The 21,724-nt window shown below is 44.7% G+C and overlaps 2 protein-coding genes across 16 annotated transcripts in view; one reads left to right on the top strand and one right to left on the bottom strand.

Annotated features, from left to right (window-relative positions):
* The first annotated feature begins 9,075 nt into the window (after positions 1–9,075).
* On the top strand, positions 9,076–10,986 carry LOC106611217 (insulinoma-associated protein 2-like). Its single transcript, XM_014211194.3, has one exon. The coding sequence runs from the start codon at positions 9,208–9,210 to the stop codon at positions 10,891–10,893; it is 1,686 nt and encodes a 561-aa protein (XP_014066669.2). The 5' UTR covers positions 9,076–9,207; the 3' UTR covers positions 10,894–10,986.
* Positions 10,987–14,492: 3,506 nt separating this feature from the next.
* The window catches only part of LOC106611173 (ral GTPase-activating protein subunit alpha-1), a 128,657-nt gene continuing 121,425 nt past the window's right edge, over positions 14,493–21,724 (bottom strand). For 7 of the 15 annotated variants that reach the window (XM_082955711.1, XM_082955715.1, XM_082955712.1 and 4 more), the window contains one exon: positions 14,493–19,002. In XM_082955711.1, the coding sequence (XP_082811837.1) occupies positions 18,851–19,002 (152 nt within the window). In that variant the 3' untranslated portion in view covers positions 14,493–18,850. Of the gene's footprint in view, positions 19,003–19,394; positions 19,674–20,356; positions 21,504–21,724 lie in introns of those variants that run through there. The other 8 variants (XR_014378741.1, XM_082955713.1, XM_082955716.1 and 5 more) reach the window with 5 other exon arrangements.

Below are 21,724 nucleotides of genomic sequence, written 5' to 3'. Positions count from 1 at the left end.
TTCAGTGCGCGAGATGTGTGCGGTGAGAGCGTAAGAAGAGGGTCAAATGCGTGAGAGTTGGCAGCTCTGTAAGAATCAGACATTCTGAAATACAGTGAAAAATCTAGTGTGCATGTAGTACCCATATGACAGCATATGCACACACTAATCACAAGAAACCAGAAGATGGCGACAGAGGACAACATAAAAAATTAAAAGGCTACTGGATGTTCTAAAGACTTTTTGATTCACCAGTCGACTTAAAAATATATATATATATTTATTTGACCTTTATTTAACTAGGCAAGTCAGCAGAAACAAATTCTTATTACAATGACGGCCTACCCCGGCCAAACCCGGACGACGCTGGGCCAATTGTGCGCTGCCCTATGGGACTCCCAATCATGGCCGGATGTGAAGCAGCTTGGATTTTAGGCCTACAGCAGTACGCCTATATTCTCTAGTCTAGCAAGATACATGGAGACAGGGAGAAAGAAAGACAAGGTAAAATAAAGAAAAGTTTCCATTTAACTGTATATACCTAAACATAAAGACTGTCTATGTCTTCTTTCTAACGGGCAGAATGCGTAGACGAAATGGCTGGTGTGTTTACGGACATATTCAATAGCTCCCCATCTCAGTCTGCTGTCCCCACATGCTTCAAGATGGCCACCATTGTTCCTGTACCCAAGAAGGCAAAGATAACTGAACTAAACTCAGCAAAAAAAGAAACGTCCTCTCACTGTCAACTGTGTTTGTTTTCAGCAAACTTAACATGTTTGTATGAACATAACAAGATTCAACAGCTGAGACACAAACTGAACAAGTTCCACAGACATGTGACTAACAGCAATGGAATAATGTGTCCCTGAACAAAATGGGGGGTGTGGCCACCAGCTGCATTAAGTACTGCAGTGCATCTCCTCCTTATGGACTGCACCAGATTTGCCAGTTCTTGCTGTGAGATGTTACCCCACTCTTCCACCAAGGCACCTGCAAGTTCCCGGACATTTCTGGGGGGAATGGCCCTAGCCCTCACCCTCCGATCCAACAGGTCCCAGACGTGCTCAATGGGATTGAGATCCAGGCTCTTCGCTGGCCATGGCAGAACACTGACATTCTTGTCTTGCAGGAAATCATGCACAGAATGAGCAGCATGGTTGGTGGCATTGTCATGCTGGATGGTCATGTCAGGATGAGCCTACAGGAAGGGTACCACATGAGGGAGGAGGATGTCTTCCCTGTAACGCACAGTGTTGAGATTGCCTGCAATGACAACAAGCTCAGTCCGAGGATGCTGTGATACACCGCCCCAGACCATGACGAACCCGCCACCTCTAAATCGATCCCGCTCCAGAGTACAGGCCTCAGTGTAATGCTCATTCCTTCGACGATAAATGCGAATCCGACCATCACCCCTGGTGAGACAAAACCGCGACTCGTCAGTGAAGAGCACTTTTTGCCAATCCCATCTGGTCCAGCGACAGTGAGTTTGTGCCCATAGGCAACGTTGTTGCCGGTGATGTCTGGTGAGGACCTGCCTTACAACAGGCCTACAAGCCCTCAGTCCAGCCTCTCTCATCCATTGTGGACAGTCTGAGCATTGATGGAGGGATTGTGTGTTCCTGGTGTAACTCGGGCAGTTGTTGTTTCCATCCTGTACCTGTCCCGCAGGTGTGATGTTCGGATGTACCGATCCTGTGCAGGTGTTGTTACACGTGGTCTGCCACTGCGAGGATGATCAGCTGTCTGTCCTGTCTCCCCGTAGCGCTGTCTTAGGCGTCTCACAGTACAGACATTGCAATTTATTGCCCTGGCCACATCTGCAGACCTCATGCCTCCTTGCAGCATGCCTAAGGCACGTTCACCCAGATGAGCAAGGACCCTGGGAATCTTTCTTTTGGTGTTTTTCAGTCAGTAGAAAGGCCTCTTTAGTGCCCTACGTTTTCATAACTGTGACTAATTGCCTACCGGCTGTAAACTGTTAGTGTCTTAACGACCGTTCCACAGGTGCATGTTCATTAATTGTTTGTGGTTCATTGAAAATGCATGGGAAACAGTGTTTAAATCTTTTAGAATGAAGATCTGTGAAATTATTTGGATTTTTACGAATTATCTTTGAAAGACAGGGTCCTGAAAAAGGGACGTTTCTTTTTTTGCTGAGTTTAAATGACTACTGCCCTGTAGCACTCACTTCTGTCATCATGAAGTGCTTTGAGAGACAAGTCAAGGATCATATCACCTCCACCTTACCGGCCACCCTAGACCCACTTCAGTTTGCATACCGCCCTAACAGGTCCACAGACGATGCAATCGCCATCACACTGCACAATCCCATCTGGACAAGAGGAATACCTATGTAAGAATGCTGTTCATTGACTACAGCTCTGCATTCAGCACCATAGTACCCTCCAAACTAACCATTAAGCTGGAGGCCCTGGGCCTCAACCCCGCCCTGTGCAATTGGTTCCCGGACTTTCTGTCGGGCCTCCCCCATGTGGTGAAAGTAGAAACAACATGTCCACCTCGCTGACACTCAACACTTGGGCCCCACAAGGGTGAGTGCTCAGCCCCCTCCTGTACTCCCTGTTCACCCACGACTGTATGGCCATGCACGCCTCCAACTCAATCATCAAGTTTGCAGACGACACAACAGTAGTGGGCTTGATTACCAACAACAACGAGACAGCCTACAGGGAGGAGGTGATGGCACTTGGAGTGTGGTGTCAGGAAAACAACCTCTCTCTTAAAGTCAACAAAACAAAGGAGAAGATCGTGGACTTCAGGAAACAGCAGAGGGAGCACCCCCCTATCCACATCGAAGGGACAGCATTGGAGAAAGTGGAAAGTTTTAAGTTCCTCGGCATACACATCACTGACAATCTGAAATGGTCCACCCACACAGACAGTGTGGTGAAGAAGGCGCAAAAGTGCCTCTTCAACCTCAGGAGGCTGAAGAAATTTGACTTGTCACCCAAAACCCAGACTAACTTTTACAGATCCACAATCGAGAGCATCCTGTCGGGCTGTATCACAACCTGATAAGGCAACTGCTCCCCCATCAACCGCAAGGCTCTCCAGAGGGTGGTGCGGTCTGCACAACGCATCACCGGGGGAAAACTACCTGTCCTACATGACACCTATAGCACCCGATGTCACAGGAAGGCAAAAAATATCATCAAAGACAACAACCACCCGATCCACTGCCTGTTCACACTGCTACCATCCAGAAGGCGAGGTCAGTACAGGTGCACAAAGTTGGGACCAAGAGACTGAACAGCTTCTTTCTCAAGGCCATCAGACTGCTAAACAGCAATCACTAACTCAGAGAGGCTGCTGCCTACATGGAGACCCAATCACTGGCCACTTTAACAAATGGATCACTAGTCACTTTAAACAATGCCACTTTAATAATCTTTACATATCTTACATTACTCATATCATATGTATATACTGTATTTTATACCATCTATTGCACCTTGCCTATGCCGCTCGGCCATCGCTCATCCATATATTTATATGTACATATTCTCATTCACCCTTTAGATTACATTTACATTTAAGTCATTTAGCAGACGCTCTTATCCAGAGCGTCTTACAAATTGGTGCATTCACCTTATGATATCCAGTGGAACAACCACTTTACAATAGTGCATCTAAATCTTTTAGGGGGGGGGGGGGGGTTAGAAGGATTACTTTATCCTATCCTAGGTATTCCTTAAAGAGGTGGGGTTTCAGGTGTCTCCGGAAGGTGGTGATTGACTCCGCTGTCCTGGCGTCGTGAGGGAGCTTGTTCCACCATTGGGGTGTCAGAGCAGCGAACAGTTTTGACTGGGCTGAGCGGGAACTGTGCTTCCTCAGAGGTAGGGGGGCCAGCAGGCCAGAGGTGGATGAACGCAGTGCCCTTGTTTGGGTGTAGGGCCTGATCAGAGCCTGAAGGTATGGAGGTGCCGTTCCCTTCACAGCTCCGTAGGCAATCACCATGGTCTTGTAGCGGATGCGAGCTTCAACTGGAAGCCAGTGGAGAGAGCGGAGGAGCGGGGTGACGTGAGAGAACTTGGGAAGGTTGAACACCAGACGGGCTGCGGCGTTCTGGATGAGTTGTAGGGGTTTAATGGCACAGGCTGGGAGCCCAGCCAACAGCGAGTTGCAGTAATCCAGAAGGGAGATGACAAGTGCCTGGATTAGGACCTGCGCCGCTTCCTGTGTGAGGCAGGGTCGTACTCTGCGAATGTTGTAGAGCATGAACCTACAGGATCGGGTCACCGCCTTGATGTCAGTGGAGAACGACAGGGTGTTGTCCAGGATCATGCCAAGGTTCTTAGCACTCTGGGAGGAGGACACAAGGGAGTTGTCAACCGTGATGGCGAGATCATGGAACGGGCAGTCCTTCCCCGGGAGGAAGAGCAGCTCCGTCTTGCCGAGGTTCAGCTTGAGGTGGTGATCCGTCATCCACACTGATATGTCTGACAGACATGCAGAGATGCGATTCGCCGCCTGGTTATCAGAAGGGGGAAAGGAGAAGATGAATTGTGTGTCATCTGCATAGCAATGATAGGAGAGACCATGTGAGGATATGATATAGATGTGTGTATTAGGTAGTTGTTGGGGAACTGTTAGATTACTTGTTAGATTTTACTGCACTGTCAGAACCAGAAGCACAAGCACTTCGCTATATTTGCATTAACTTCTGCTAACCATGTGTATGTGACAAATACAATTTTTAACAACAATCTAAATGTAATTATTGAGCAAGCTGTCGGCCACAGACGTCAGAGCTGTCCGCTGAGCTGAAACTAAGAAGTGAGCCAACCTTGAATCCAAAATATTAAATGATCATATAATGCTTAATCATCCGAGGTCCCCAACGGCGATTAAGCAAGAACATGGACCATCAGAAAACAGACAAAGTAGGATACTATATATAGCAATTAGGGCACGGTCTGAATTACAAAGTCCAAGTTGTTAGGGCCTTTTGACATAATACTTTAAAATGGATGAAAAAGAAATATCAATTCATTCATTTTCAGTAGTCTGTGGGATTAGAGGAGGGCATTGATCACAACTGTAACATCTCGGTAATCTGATTTCGGAGTAGGCTAATCTTGTCAAATCAGTAGGGTAGTCAAGCAATAACACATATTTCAAATAGGCCACATTTTAACAGTGAAAACCTATTTCAAAAGTTACATTTCTGAACCAAGTAGCCTATGAGTTCCATGAACAAAAAAAATAAATATATATATATATATATATATATATAATCGAGTTATCATTATAAAAATGTTGTTACCCTAATAATGATAAGAGATCAATTTACTCAAACAAACCCTTGGCCTAGCCTACCAATAGGCTATATAGTCTAGAATAAATAATGCAAACATGGGTCTAAAATTAAAATATTTTAGATGTTTTACTAATACATCACTGATTGATAAATAGCATAACTGTGACTCAATTTGGCTCGGGCTGTTAACACTTAAAACCTCTTAATTCCCAAGGTGCCCCCTGTCAAGCGAGCATGAAAAAGGACGCGCCAGTTCTCACTCGAATACGCTTTGATTAGTTTCCAGGGACTCTCCCCAAACCGCGAAACAACTCCGCACGACGTAAACCACTAGGGTCAGCGCGATAGTCTTCCCCAGGGATAAAAGTGATTCGCGTCTCTGATCTCTTATCTGCGTTCCCAGCTTCCCGTGGCGGGTAGGAGGACCCCCTCTTTCCCACTATGGGCGGGTTGGGTCTCCGCCACCAACTCTCGTCTCTTCTCAATTTCGTGAGCATCACCGCCCTTCTGCCGCGGAGATAAGGCGTTGGTCTCACCAGGGAAAACCGACACCGAGATATTCCCATCGTTTGCGCAACAACGACCGAGAGGAAAAGATAATCAGTGGAGATAGGGTCCTGCATCCCTAAATAAAAGCAATAGTATCACTCTCATTAGCTTATGACCTTAACTGATAAAATAGCCTACAGGATTATATGGTCTGATTCTAAATGTTGATAAATTATGGCCTTTTGTAAAAGCACAGTAGGGATCCTATTGATGAAGGTAAATGCCTACATGTACAGTGGGGGGGGAAAGTATTTGATCCCCTGATGATTTTGTACGTTTGCCCACTGATAAAGAAAGGATCAGTCTATCATTTTAATGGTAGGTTTATTTGAACAGTGAGAGACAGAATAACAACAAAAATATCCAGAAAAACGCATGTCAAAAATGTTATAAATTTATTAGCATTTTAATGAGGGAAATAAGTATTTGACCCCTCTGCAAAACATGACTTAGTACTTGGTGGCAAAACCCTTGTTGGCAATCACAGAGGTCAGACGTTTCTTGTAGTTGGCCACCAGGTTTGCACACATCTCAGGAGGGATTTTGTCCCACTCCTCTTTGCAGATCTTCTCCAAGTCATTAAGGTTTCAAGGCTGACGTTTGACAACTCGAACCTTCAGCTCCCTCCACAGATTTTCTATGGGATTAAGATCTGGAGACTGGCTAGGCCACTCCAGGACGTTAATGTGCTTCTTCTTGAGCCACTCCTTTGTTGCCTTGGCCGTGTGTTTTGGGTCATTGTCATGCTGGAATACCCATCCACGACCCATTTTCAATGCCCTGGCTGAGGGAAGAAGGTTCTCACCCAAGATTTGACAGTACATGGCCCCGTCAAATGATGTCCCCTTAGCAGAACAACACCCCCAAAGCATAATGATTCCACCTCCATGTTTGACGGTGGAGATGGTGTTCTTGGGGTCATAGGCAGCATTCCTCCTCCTCCAAACACGGCGAGTTGAGTTGATGCCAAAGAGCTCCATTTTGGTCTCATCTGACCACAACACTTTCACCAGTTGTCCTCTGAGTCATTCAGATGTTCATTGGCAAACTTCAGACAGGCTTGTATATGTATTCTTGAGCAGGGGGACCTTGCGGGCGCTGCAGGATTTCAGTCCTTCACGGTAGTTCTAACCTTAAATATGACTGGGCAAAGTGCCAAGAATAGGAGAGCCATCTATTCCATAGTACACTGGAACACAGCAAACATGGACAATAACAGTCTGAACATAGCTGAGGGCAATAGAGCAAAATGTCCACTAGATGACAGCAAACGGACCTATCACGACCCTACAGGAAGGGTGAGAAATCCATATCTTCATTTAAACCAGGGTACTTAGTGGCCTGTGGTTTGTAAATCCCAAAACTTTCCCTTTGGATTAGCTGTTTAAGACGGCCCCCTTTTCTAATTGTGAGGCCGGAACATGATCAATACCCATAGCTTGTAGGGAGGCAGGGTTGCCATGATGTAAGAACTTGTAGTGCCTTGCCATGGGATAGTCTTCATGGCCTACTGGAATGGAGATCTTGAGTTCCGCTAAGCAGTCTTCAAGACGTTTCTTTGTCCGTCCAATGTAGAACACCTTGCACTGTGGACATTACAAATGCTTGACTTAATACTCAATTTTAGAAGCGCTTTCAACAAAATACTTTTTCTGTGGAATATTTCTGCAATGGTTGCACTGGTTGTATTTAAAAGAGCCCTTGGGTTTGTGGTCTGGTCAAGTTTTGAGAGTCACCAGGAAGACAGTTGTGGACTAATTTGTCATTTAGGGTAGGACATGACTGGTGGCTCTGGTGGCTCTGGGAAGACTTTGCGTAGTAGCATGTATTGTATGTATTGTTGTGTAATGGCTTTGCTGACATGCATTTAAAAACATTTTTTTTTTAGTTTGCCCCACAAATATTTGCATGCTAAAATCGCCACTGCCTAGCCATATTATTCGGATAAGGGGATATTTTTTATAAAACCTGGACTAATGAAAACAAATTGTTTTGAATTCATAGGATTCAGTTAAGTTAGATTTAAGCTACACATCGGAGGTGCGGAGAGACCACATTTGTGTTTTCTTGTAGATAATGTGCGCTAGATTATGGGTCCTTAGTTTACCCATCCGAGTCACTGTAACCAGTTGAATTGACAAAGTTGTTAAAAAAAAATCCAAATTGTAAAAAAGGAAGATTTCTTATAAGGAGACGTCATACTCAAGGGGAGCCTTCGTAAGCCTATTCTATTGGTGAAACATTGTCGACACAGGTTACATGGAGACTAATTGGTGGTTGAATAGAAGAGCTGCCTCTCAAATTAAACAGCTTTAATCGAGCGGTTAACATTCATTACTGCGCGCACAGCTTGCAGCCCCACAAAACAAATGAGAGAGAAGGTAAAGTGCATCAAATGGACAGATTAAGGCAACAGCTTTCTTCTCATAAATGATAAATTACGCGACATGCCAACAGAACAGAACGCCAAAAGAATCCTGCTTAACAACAGAAGGATAATTAAAATCCGAATAAAGGATTCTCAGAAAGGTTATGCGTGTAGGGATACAAATAATTCATTAATTACGAGTTGCACTTCGCAACTTTGCCTGCACTAGGAGTCAATCTGCTCTTAATAAACATGCTTTAGAATAATGACATATAACTGTTGTATTTATAGCATATTCATATTCAATGGCATTATTAGGATTAAGCAAAAGTGTTATGGGAAATTACTTATCTTGCCATTTTCAACAATATTTGATCAAATTCTGTAGCCTATCAATAAGGGTATGTATCCTAACCTGGAGGTCAATGTGCTTTTGCTAGTTTATTAAACACATCGTATTCCTAAATGACAGTCATTTCATTTGCAGAAACAGTCTACGAGAGTTTACGCAACTCAGTATCACAGAGAAAACGTATTGAAAAATCACGAACCATATCTTAATTGCACGGTCAGTGTTTTTTTGTGATACATAAGTCAATGTAATATGGATGGATAATGACACGTTTTATGACATCTGATCCAATTTTGCAAATCCTGAAGCACTAGGCTAGATGTAGTCTAACGATCGGCTATAAAGGAGAACATGTAAAGTGTGTGAGCGACTTATAATAATTAACTCGACATTAGTAATATTACTGGATAGCCTCATTAACGCTCGCGCGTCACCCCACCTCCCCACTGTCGGTGCTGATTGGACAGGGCTTGGCCACAAACTGACTTTACAAAAAAAACTGAAGGCGACACCAAAGATAAAAAAACAATGCAAGCTCATTGATGTGACAGAGTCCTCCGTCCCTCTCTCCTGTCAGCAGTCACCTCGCCCGTGCGCCTTTCATCTGAAAGGGACCGCGAGCGCTCCTTCACTTCAAAGTGGACTCGGGAACCGTTCCATTCCGGCGTAAAGATGCCCAGAGGATTTTTAGTGAAGAGGAGCAAACGCGGCTCAGCGGCTTCTTACAGAACGCGTAACGACGACAATTTAATGCCAAAAGCGGACCTGCCTGTGAATGCACCGGAGAGGCCAACCGGTGTGCCAATTGCGTGCCCAATTGTGCCGTTATCCGAGGACGGTACATTTGAAGAACCATGGACCTGTGCCCCGGCTGAAGCGGACCAGGCGCAGCTGCCAGAGAGCGCAGACAATGTGGAGATTAGAGAGGACTTTGGGAAATACCCACCACACCATCCCCGCACTGAGCCGGACCACGACGGATCTCCGGGGCGGGCTGACCTCTCCTATAGCCCGATAAAACCAGTTGGCGCTGTAGTGGAAAAATCGTCCCTTGACCGGTGTATGAGTTCACCAACAGTGACAGAGCCGTACGCAATGAGCACGCCCGTGTCTTCAATACAGAGACTTCTTCTAAATCACGCGCCCGTTGGACACTCTGATATGAAATTCGACCCACCTGTGCACCTCTACCAGTCTTTCCATCATGCTATGAAACGCACGTACATGGAGCAGGAGCGCAAGATCAAGCCAGCAGCCAAAAAGCCTAAAGTAATCCGGAAACTCAGCTTCGAGGACGAAATCTCCACCTCACCCGTGCTTGGGCTGAGAATTAAGAAGGAGACCCCCGAATTTAAAGCAGCTACAGCATCTTCTGCTAATAAGAAACCGCTGGGAGAATTCATCTGCCAGCTCTGCAAGGAGGAATACAATGACCCGTTCTCTCTCGCACAACACAAGTGCTCCAGAATTGTGCGCGTAGAGTACCGCTGTCCCGAGTGCGACAAAGTTTTCAGCTGTCCTGCCAACCTGGCCTCTCATCGTAGGTGGCATAAGCCTCGTCCGGTAAACCACAGAGAGGCACAGAGCGCCAAAAAGTCACAGCCGGAGGCACGGCTGCATGAGAGGACTTTCGTGGAAGGGAAAGAGAACGCGAGCGAGTTGAGAGTTAACAATCAGCACCACGTCTCTCTGGACAGCTCCTCGTGTCAGCGGGCCGTCACCGTGGACAGCTCCCACAGACAAGAGCAGCTGCGCATGAGGGCACAGGAGAGCCCGCCGCCCTTCGATCCGCGCTACCGGGACCCAGATAAAAGTATGGACCTGCACATCAGAGCGGGTGACAGCCCAGGCATAATGCATTGTCCGGAGACTACCGACGTAGCACTGCCCACCTCTTCCTTCTTAAAGACCTCCGGGACAGTAGAGGAGATTTACGAATGTCACTATTGCAGCAAGAAGTTCCGAAGACAAGCCTATCTGAGGAAACATCTTGCGGCGCATGAGACAATCAAAGCCTCGACCTATAACCAGATAGAGAGTGGGCAAATCACGTTTCCCTGTCACTTGTGCGGTGTCCATTTCCCATCCACTGAAATTTGGGACAAGCACAGAGTTTGGCATGCAATGAGAGATGACATTCTGATGAATCCAGGGAAGATTGCGGGTAGACCAGACTTGGTAAGACCAGAATTAATAAGACCAGACCTCACACTGGGAGACCAACAGATATTCACCTGTAAGCACTGCCCATCTACCTTCTTCAGTTCTCCCGGGCTTACCAGGCATACCAACAAGTCTCACCCCACAGAGATGCGGCAGGTGATGCTTCTACCGATGGCAGTCAGACCCGACTGCTAGTAGCCTAGTCTAGGCTGATGTAGGCAAGTCTAGGCCAGGGTTTCCCAAACTCAGTCCTGGGGTCACGTTTTGTTTTTTTGCCCTAGCACTACACAGCTGATTCAAATAATCAAAACATGATGAGTTGGTTATTTGAATCAGCTGTGTAGTGCTAGGGCAAAATACAAAATGTGGGGGGGGGGGGGGGGCAGGACCGAGTTTGGAAAACCCTGGTCTAGGCTACAGACTTACTGAAATGCTGAAACCCTTGAAAAACAAGTGGATGAATTAAATACCTATGAAAGTATGAATGTGTTATTTTTACTACATGTGTGGTTGTACTGTAACTTATTATACTACCTGATCAGGTCAAAAACAATACTAGCATTTTCTATTTTCATGAGAAGAGAACGTTTTTTTTGCAATGACAGATTACAGCACACTAATAGCTGAATAGAGCCACATTGTAACACGTGCTTTTGGCCTATATTCACTAATGTACATTATTGATTGATTTACAGTGTTATGATTGTTAAAACATTTAACAGTAAAAATGGGCATATCAAAAGTTTCAAATATTTTAGAGCTGTCATTTTAAGCATGTAATGAAAATGAGAGGGTGACCCTGTGAATATTACAAGAGTATCAGACCTCACTGCCTTTATCTTAATGTAGTTCCTATGGAAATTGAATGTGCTTGTTCAGTATAGATGTGGAATTTATTTCTAAACCAGCAAGGCTATCAATATGTATTTTCATACAGAAAATCAAGTTTACCTGTTAGAGTATAAAACTGTTTGAGTAAAAAAAAAAAAAAAAAAATATATATATATATATATATATATATATATATATATATATATATATATATTTATTCTCTGAAATGCACTTGCTAAAAAAAATGCCTTCATGATGATGATTGTGTTACAATTATGATGTTGTATTTTGATATGTAGTGAACAACATTTACATTGATTGTCAATAAACACAAGTCTATGTGCATACCAGTGATGGCCACTATACAGTATTTTACGATATTGTCTAGGATTGGGCAGTATCCAGATTTTCATATCATCATACTGTTCTTCTCTAATCCCGGGATTTACGGTATTATCGGTTTAATACACAATGGGGCGCTAAAAAGTAGGAAAAAAACCCCCGTTGGGCATCATTACCAGAATGCTAACAAAATTAGCACAAGTAATAGAGGAATTTCCATAGAGACTGCTAGGTAAATAGGCTTACGAGTGCAAATGAAAGTAAACTAATTGCAAAGACAGGCAATCCAGCTCAGAAAGTTATACATATATAGGTAGTAGCTACCGAATTTCCTTTTTGGTGAGTTTGGATATTTACAAGAAAATGTGAATGAGAGACATTGTGCAAATGAACAAAGTTTGGATGCATGCTTGTCTGAAGGAAGAACAGAACTGGATCTGGAGCAGCATGTGTACATGCTGTGTCTATATGGAGTCTGAAGAAGCTAGGGCTTGGAGAAGAGGGTGGAGGAGCAGTCTAAATGAAGCCTTAACTGAGGAGAAAATAACACAAGGAAATCAAGATGGCAGTGGCAGCTGTACAGATAACTCATCCAAAGTGCTTTGACTTCTCAAACAAGGCAAAAAGCTACCACTATATGATATTATTATTATTAATTTAGTCACTTACTTAGCTAACTAGCAAGTTAAAACAAATACACAGCTCGACTCACCTGCTCCTGCTTTCTCCCCTGGTGTTATTGACAAACAAACGTTACTGGCGCAACGGTTCTGGGGAACTACTGTAAGCTTCATAATGTAAAATGTGACCGGTGAAATTAAGAACGCTTTCTACTTTATCTCCTAACATATTGCGCAAGTTGACTGCAGGTATTTACTTAAACATTTGCTACAAATACAGTATTAAAATTGATTGAACAACTTCAAATAAATACACTGCTCAAAAAAATAAAGGGAACACTTAAACAACACATCCTAGATCTGAATGAAATAAATAATCTTATTAAATACTTTTTTCTTTACATAGTTGAATGTGCTGACAACAAAATCACACAAAAATAATCAATGGAAATCCAATTTATCAACCCATGGAGGTCTGGATTTGGAGTCACACTCAAAATGAAAGTGGAAAACCACACTACAGGCTGATCCAACTTTGATGTAATGTCCTTAAAACAAGTCAAAATGAGGCTCAGTAGTGTGTGTGGCCTCCGCGTGCCTGTATGACCTCCCTACAACGCCTGGGCATGCTCCTGATGAGGTGGCGGATGGTCTCCTGAGGGATCTCCTCCCAGACCTGGACTAAAGCATCCGCCAACTCCTGGACAGTCTGTGGTGCAACGTGGCATTGGTGGATGGAGCGAGACATGATGTCCCAGATGTGCTCAATTGGATTCAGGTCTGGGGAACGGGCGGGCCAGTCCATAGCATCAATGCCTTCCTCTTGCAGGAACTGCTGACACACTCCAGCCACATGAGGTCTAGCATTGTCTTGCATTAGGAGGAACCCAGGGCCAACCGCACCAGCATATGGTCTCACAAGGGGTCTGAGGATCTCATCTCGGTACCTAATGGCAGTCAGGCTACCTCTGGCGAGCACATGGAGGGCTGTGCGGCCCCCCAAAGAAATGCCACCCCACACCATGACTGACCCACCGCCAAACCGGTCATGCTGGAGGATGTTGCAGGCAGCAGAATGTTCTCCACGGCGTCTCCAGACTCTGTCACGTCTGTTACGTGCTCAGTGTGAACCTGCTTTCATCTGTGAAGAGCACAGGGCGCCAGTGGCGCATTTGCCAATCTTGGTGTTCTCTGGCAAATGCCAAACGTCCTGCACAGTGTTGGGCTGTAAGCACAACCCCCACCTGTGGACGTCGGGCCCTCATACCACCCTCATGGAGTCTGTTTCTGACCGTTTGAGCAGACACATGCACATTTGTGGCCTGCTGGAGGTCATTTTTCAGGGCTCTGGCAGTGCTTCTCCTGCTCCTCCTTGCACAAAGGCGGAGGTAGCGGTCCTGCTGCTGGGTTGTTGCCCTCCTACGGCCTCCTCCACGTCTCCTGATGTACTGGCCTGTCTCCTGGTAGTGCCTCCATGCTCTGGACACTACGCTGACAGACACAGCAAACCTTCTTGCCACAGCTCGCATTGATCTGCCATCCTGGATGAGCTGCACTACCTGAGCCACTCGTGTGGGTTGTAGACTCCGTCTCATGCTACCACTAGAGTGAAAGCACCGCCAGCATTCAAAAGTGACCAAAACATCAGCCAGGAAGCATAGGAACTGAGAAGTGGTCTGTGGTCACCACCTGCAGAACCACTCCTTTATTGGGGGTGTCTTGCTAATTGCCTATAATTTCCACCTGTTGTCTATTCCATTTGCACAACAGCATGTGAAATGTATTGTCAATCAGTGTTGCTTCCTAAGTGGACAGTTTGATTTCACAGAAGTGTGATTGAATTGGAGTTACATTGTGTTGTTTAAGTGTTCCCTTTATTTTTTTGAGCAGTGTAGTTTGAAAGGTATTGATGGTATTGAAAAACAACCCCGTGGCTGTTTCCAAATACCCCGGTATACCCCCCAATCCAAATATTGTCGCATAGATGTTCAAAGAACAAGCTGGTGGTAAGAATGTTTTATTGTCAAATTCCATTCCACAGCCACTCTCCTCCTGGAACAACCATTACAAATGTGTAGATACTACAAGTTTGACAATACTATTTTAATTGTGTGTGTGTGTGTGTGTGTTGTGTAGCTGTTATATCAACACATGCAATTAGTACTGGCATCATGCAGCATTTGGTCAGTAGTAACATACAGTATAAACTCACTTTACAGTATGCACAGGTTTCAGTCACTTCTGAGTGCAGGGAGAGAGCTAACCAATCTCATCCAATCTCCTCAGCCTCAAGTAAGGATGCAGCACGATTTTCTCGCTCTCTCTGGCAAGTTTTTAGTTCTCATCCTCTGCCATTTAAAAAAATAAATAAAAATAAAATAAATCGGAACTGACCTCACTCATATATTCAAACATAACACAAAAATAACGTGGATTTGACCTTAAGACACGGTAGCAGTTTTTAAAAGATATAACAGTTCAACCGAAAGGTCCAAAACAGGCATTTACAGTCCCTTTCCTCTCTGGTAGAGAACCTGTAGCTGAAAGCAAATAATGATACAAACATTTTAAATGCAGGGTTTGCTCTGTGCTAGTGTGTCTTATAGATGGACACAGAGTTGGGAACTGGAGTGAAGACCTGCTTGATGCTCTTGTCTTTCCATCTTAATTTGTGTTGTTGCACAAACAGACACTGAACCGTAACAGAAATGACTTTGTTCTAGCTGTGGATAAAGCTACAGTACAGCTTTATTTGTATTGGCCAACTTCAGCAGGAAAGCTTTGTGAAAAGGTCCAACGCAGCAGACCTCTCATATGAAATAAGCAGATTTGATCACACCTTCAACTGTTGGTCTACGTGACGTAAGGGTAATATAGGTTTGGTATTTTTTGGCAGCTATATTCAAATATGTACATAGTTCAGGTATTGTCCTCAACACTATATTTATACCACAGCATTGTTGAATACTCAGATATGATTGGCTAGAAGGGCATACTAGAATGGGCATTAAAGCAGATAATGGGACAGTTGGAAAAGATATCGGACACCTTGCAATCATGACACAATATGCGCCTTATTACATTCTAAATCACTACACATTTATGAATGAAAACATCACGGGACCTAGACTAGTAACAAGAGCCAACATATTTACAACTGACAGTGAAACAAAGTAGCTACTTTACAAAGATTAGCCTACACCTAGTTACAAGCCTAAAACATGGAGAAAAGATGGAGGAATTATGACATTTAATTTTTTTATAAAGTCGAACAGTTGTCCTAAGCCCGAATGGTGGAAATAAAGTCCCTTTATCAATAAAAAAAGAAAACGCACAGAGAGCCGACAGTTACGGACGTGACGCTCACCAAAATTGAAGTGGAGCGACATGAAGAAAAACAATTAATGCGAAAAACAATAAAATGGGCAGTTAAAACAGAAAATGATTGGCTCAAGGAGAATAAGGACATTTGACAGCTACCGGCCAGAAGAGCTAAACAATATCCTTCGTGCCTTTTTTGATTCTGTCAGCGCAACAAATGGACAGGAGTACTCGGTATCTAATTTTGTGTAGCCGGGATAAATCGTGCAATGCGGCACAACATCATGACCAATGACAGCTTCAAAACAAGCAAGGACGTCTTCAAGTCCCTTGTGAAGAGGTATAGGAGATCGGGGAAAGTCGTCAGCACCATATCGACTGCTGACCTCCAGCTGCTACGAGAGTCCCCTGCGGTTTCCCCCGACACAGCTACAGGTCTGGTGAGGAAGGTCTGGCTGGATATCCAGCTGTATCTCGCTAAGCGTGGGGCGAGAGGGAAATCGAGACCTGAGACCTTCCTCTTTCCAGGTTAAGACGGACGAGGATGTAGTGGAGTCGGCCACCTCCGTCTCTTCCACAATGCAGAGACGAAAAACCACCAACAGGTGAACGAGCCGAATGAGGAGAACCACAAAGGGTTAATATTTACTTTGCCCGGCAACCCAAACCGCCCACGGGCAAGTTTGAAAACATACCTCTCCAAGTGTCCCCCGGACGCTACATCCCTTTACCGCCACCCACGGCGGTCCCCACAAGTTGAACAAAGAAGGACATTTGGTAGGCTACTCTAAGAGTCGATGGGGGTACACTACCTCGGCAACCTGTTACCGTGTCTCAGCGAATAGGCCGGGTTGTCAATGCGCTACCAGAACCACAGCCTCCGGAGCACAGCCGTGGAGCTGCTATCAAATGCCGATCTGGTGTACATACAAATTATAAGTGTAACCAGGCACAGGTGCGAGAGCAGTTTGAGGAGCTACTGGGCGCCTTCTGTGACAGAGAGGAAGCGGTGGAATCACCTCCTCTCATCCGAGGTAGAGAGCCCACAAAGCCCCACCACAAGCAGCAGTAACAACAACAATACAAACAGATGGAAATGGTACCAAGCGAGTGAGTCATTCGGCTTGCCCCGCGGCTTGAAGATGTCCCATTTCACCATTAACGGCAGCATCCAATTAAATTTTAACAAGTAGCTGGCAAGACAGCTAGCTCCGAAGAACCTAACAAGCTGGTTAACCCCTGACATCAAAACAACTTATTGCATTATTTTAATCTTAATTTTTTTTATTTAGGCTGTCTTGGTGTTTCTATAAAAAAACGTTTCATATTGATTCGTTTTTTGATGCCATTATAATATTGAAAAATGGAAAAAAGCACTTGCACATCTGAATTATTTTCTGGTGTTGGAAACAATCCAATAACTTCAAAGGAAATATATATGCACACTGCCTTTATATAGATTAAATATGTATTTTTAAGCCATTAAATATATAGCTAAACCTTAGCTTTTTTAGCCTACAAACCGTGCTGTCAAATAGTCCCACATGTGCAATCACGGGATGAACTAGCTATGCTACATGACGAGAGAAGAACGTTGCCAGCCTGCATAGTGATCGAACTACAGTAACGAGATATAGTACTAATCGAACGAACGACTGGGTCGCGTCTCTGGCAACCACAAGATGAGAAAGTATAAATTAACTTGTAAAAATATAAAACAAAACCATGTTATTTCTACAGGTAAACGTGTGCTTTAGTATTGTTTTCTTTGGCAACTGTGGTATGAGTGGGATAGACGCTGACGTTCTGTACATTTCCCTGGATCCATTATTTCCAAGGTAACATACATAACGTTTGCGTTCATCCCTTACATATAATATATTCATCATGAGTGGAAAAAAAGGGGTGGTTCAATACAACACATTGTATATGAACAAAACAACCTAATCTGCAACGTTCTTTATCAGGTGAAAACCAAATTTACAATCATAATAAAAATGTTATGTGACCCCTAAAAAGGCAAACAGTAGTGAATATTACACTCAGAATGTCAATCAGTTCCACAGTTTAGTGTGAAAATCCAAACAAAATGTAACAAGAAATGCTTCACATCAACCAAACAATTTCCATCTTACAACTCTATAGACAAACTTATTTCAACCTCAAAACGTGTATCTCCTTATCATCAAACACTAGCCAACATTGCTTCAGTCCAAGCATAACGAAAGTGGCAACTCTTCTCTATATACAGAGTATAGTACAAATATATAAATGTCTCATGGTGGACACAGTGACCAAATATGAAAAATACGATTTTCCTTACTTTGTGTTTCTTTGTTCTTTCTTACAAACTCAAGTTCTTACAATCACTTTCCTAGTGGGTCAGAGGCCTGGAAAGCCAGGGGGATGGGATACTAGATATGGATCACTCTGCTCAGGGACAACAACAGCTACAACCACAGCAGAGATAACACTCTAGCTCCTCATCTCAGTCAAATATCAAGTGATTTCAACCATCAACAATCCTAATCACATTGAAAATACACATCTGTCATGTTGCCTTTACGCTTTCTGTACACAACAGAACCGATGCTGCTTCTTAAATATATCTATCTATATCTAAATACATTATATTTTGCTCTCTTTCCACATTTCTCTGGAGTGCAAAGTTTGCGGTGGTGAGCATAGTTAGAATACCTTGCCCAAGAGACATGTTAATTCTGTTGGAGCTTTGCTAGCACAAGCTCAGTCCTGGGGGACCTAGGCCCGGATCTGTTCAAGGGCCTAATCCTGCATCTTGGAAGGGTTGTACAGTAGGGGAGATGCGGAGTCTGACCATGCAGGGCAGGTGTGTCCATGTCCATGTAGTTGGAGTACATAACATGCAATGCATCGCTGTTAGCAGGTAAAGGCTGGTAGTTGCAGTGTAGTGCAGTCCTAGCTGTACGGTACAGAGAGAGAGAGAGTCAGTCTCTTCGTCTGAAGGCTGTGAACTCTCGCTGGGTGTGGCGTGGAGGGTCAGCGGAGGGAAAGTCCGATCAGGTCTTGTTGGCCGAGCCGGAGGAGCGTCGGAGCTTCATGGACATACGGCTCTTGCTAGTATGAGGGGACATTGGCAAGGCTAACTGGTCGGCCCCGTCTAGAAGCGCTGCTGCTGGACTTTCTCCCTGCTGACTCTCGAGGCATGAGCCTGTGGAAGGAGGGAGGGGGGGAAAGGGAAGGAGAGCACAGGCGTTAGAGCCCCCCCCCCGTTGCCTGTAGCCCACTACTGTGACAGTCAATGGTAAAACAGTAATGTAGAAGGCAGGGCTAGCTGCTGCCCCCCCACCCCACCCCCTACAGACAGACTGGGTCCTACTCCTCCAGTCTACAACCTGCCTTCCTGAGGTTAGTCCCCAGCTCATATTAGTCTTTATGGAAGGGGAGGGGAAGGTCAGTACATGCACTTTGATTTGTACTGCAGTGGTAAAGGTGTTGCATCTCTCTGAAAGTAATTGTATTATAATAAATGTTGACACATTTTAGTATAGTTATGGGTAGCTTTCTTTAGCTGTAACGTATCGAGGCATCAATGTTCATGAAATAAATCTAAACAACTAATCCCAAAAGGTATGATGGTGGTGGTACTATAAAACACAACAGAAATCTAGAACGTCAGAGAATAATAAAACAGGAAACTAAAGGAGGAGGAAACAGGGTAAGAAGGAACAGAGAGAAAAAAGGTACTTTGCCGTGTTAATGTTTTAGCATACCATTCACAGCTAGCGTGAAAGACCTTCCGTTTCAAGTCTTTGCCCTTTACCTTGCTGAGCCCAATGTTTTCTAGTGGAGTTTTGGGAAGGAGCTGAAATATCAAGCTCTCTTTGGTAGGAAAGGTGACAAGCCACAAAGCCACAGGTGAGAGAAAGGGGAGGAGAGAAAGAGAGGGGAGGGGAAGAGAGGAAAGGGGAGAAGAGGGGAGGAGAGAAGAAGAAAAAGAGGGGAGTAGAGGAAATGGGAGGAGAGGAGGAGGAGAAGAGAGGAAAAAGAAGAGTAGGAGAGGGGAGGGTAATGGAGGGGAGTAGAGGAGAGGAGGAAATGGGAGGGGAGGAGAGGAAGAAGAAGAGGGGGAGAGGGGAGGGTAATGGAGGGGAGTAGAGAGGAGGAAATGGGAGGGGAGGAGAGGAAGAAGAAGAGGGGAGAGGGGAGGGTAATGGAGGGGAGTAGAGGAGAGGAGGAAATGGGAGGGGAGGAGAGGAAGAAGAAGAAGAGGGGGAGAGGGGAGGGTAATGGAGGGGAGTAGAGGAGAGGAGGAAATGGGAGGGGAGGAGAGGAAGAAGAAGAGGGGGAGAGGGGAGGGTAATGGAGGGGAGTAGAGGAGAGGAGGAAATGGGAGGGGAGGAGAGGAAGAAGAAGAAGAGGGGGAGAGGGGAGGGTAATGGAGGGGAGTAGAGGAGAGGAGGAAATGGGAGGGGAGGAGAGGAAGAAGAAGAAGAGGGGGAGAGGGGAGGGTAATGGAGGGGAGTAGAGGAGAGGAAGAAGAAGAGGGGGAGAGGGGAGGGTAATGGAGGGGAGTAGAGAGGAGGAAATGGGAGGGGAGGAGAGGAAGAAGAGGATACAACAGGATAAAGGAGGTCAGTAGCGCAGAAGAAGGAAAATGGGACAGGAGAGAGGAGGAAGAAATGAAGGATTAGGCAGGGAAGGAGCGGTACAGCGGGGTAGAGCGAGCAAGGAAACGATTGGAAAAAAGCAAAAAGAAGACAAAGACAACAGGAGAGAGAAAAGGAGAGAAGAGATAAGAGGTGTGAGCAGTGACAAGGCTAAGAGGGAATCAATAGAAGATGCGCACAGAACAGACGGAAGCACCATCTAAACACATCATCATACACACTCAATACACAGTCAGGTCTCTCACACACACACACACACACACACACACACACACACACACACACACACACACACACACACACACACACACACACACACACACACACACACACACACACACACACACTTAACAGTCCGGTTACACACAAACGCAGACGCACACACACACCTTCGTGCACAAATGCTGACTGGCACATTAATGCAATGATTCCACTTACTTACCGACATTTACACTGTTACTTTAAATATTGATCTTCAGGGCCATAGTTATCATCTATAGTTACATACCTTGTGTGTGTCTATGCCATCCATGAATACAGAGTGCAACTGTACTGTGCTCTGACTGGACTCATAAAAGACTTAACTGACAAAAAAAATATACTGAACATTCCAGATGTACTGAACACACCAAGGAGGTAAAGAACCCGTGTTACAATAAGTTAGTGCTCAGGAACACACAGAGGAAGATTCTGGTTAGAACAAACCAAATCATCTAGAGTGTTAGTGAAAAGGCTTGGGCCTGTCCGGCCTGCTATAGTGGAAGCACGCAAGGACTGAGGTTCACGTTAATGTTAGATAGACGTCCAACTGACAACATGATGGAGCAGATACAAGAAACAGGGAAAAAGTGAGAAGCAGATTTGGTCAGTGGAGAGAGAGAGACATACAGTGACACACAGAGAGGTATCGTGAGAAGTAGAGTGGTCATAACATTGTTACAAGTCAATCAGAAGGAAGCGGCAGCAGAGGCAGCCTCAGTTTGTTAGCTGTGGGGTTTCCAGGAGTCTTACCTTTAGATTTACACAAGTGATAGATTATGATCTACAGGGGGAAACATAAGACAAAGGAAAATAAAACAAAAAATAAAATTCTATTAAAATTAAAATGGCAAAAAAAGAAATAAAATGAAAATAACAACAAAAAAGAAGCATAACAGAAATATGATCATTTGCGGTTTGGAGGAGCAGAGAGTCCGTGGTGGACTGGTGTTATCAACACGGGCAATAATTCATCTTAACAAGGTTTTGGGGCTGAAGAACACT

The sequence above is a fragment of the Salmo salar genome, chromosome 09, assembly GCF_965601325.2.
Source record: "Salmo salar chromosome 09, fSalSal1, whole genome shotgun sequence".
Lineage (NCBI taxonomy): Eukaryota > Metazoa > Chordata > Actinopteri > Salmoniformes > Salmonidae > Salmo > Salmo salar.
The sequence above is the reverse complement of the archived record's forward strand: the minus strand, read 5'-3'. Positions and strand labels throughout refer to the sequence as shown.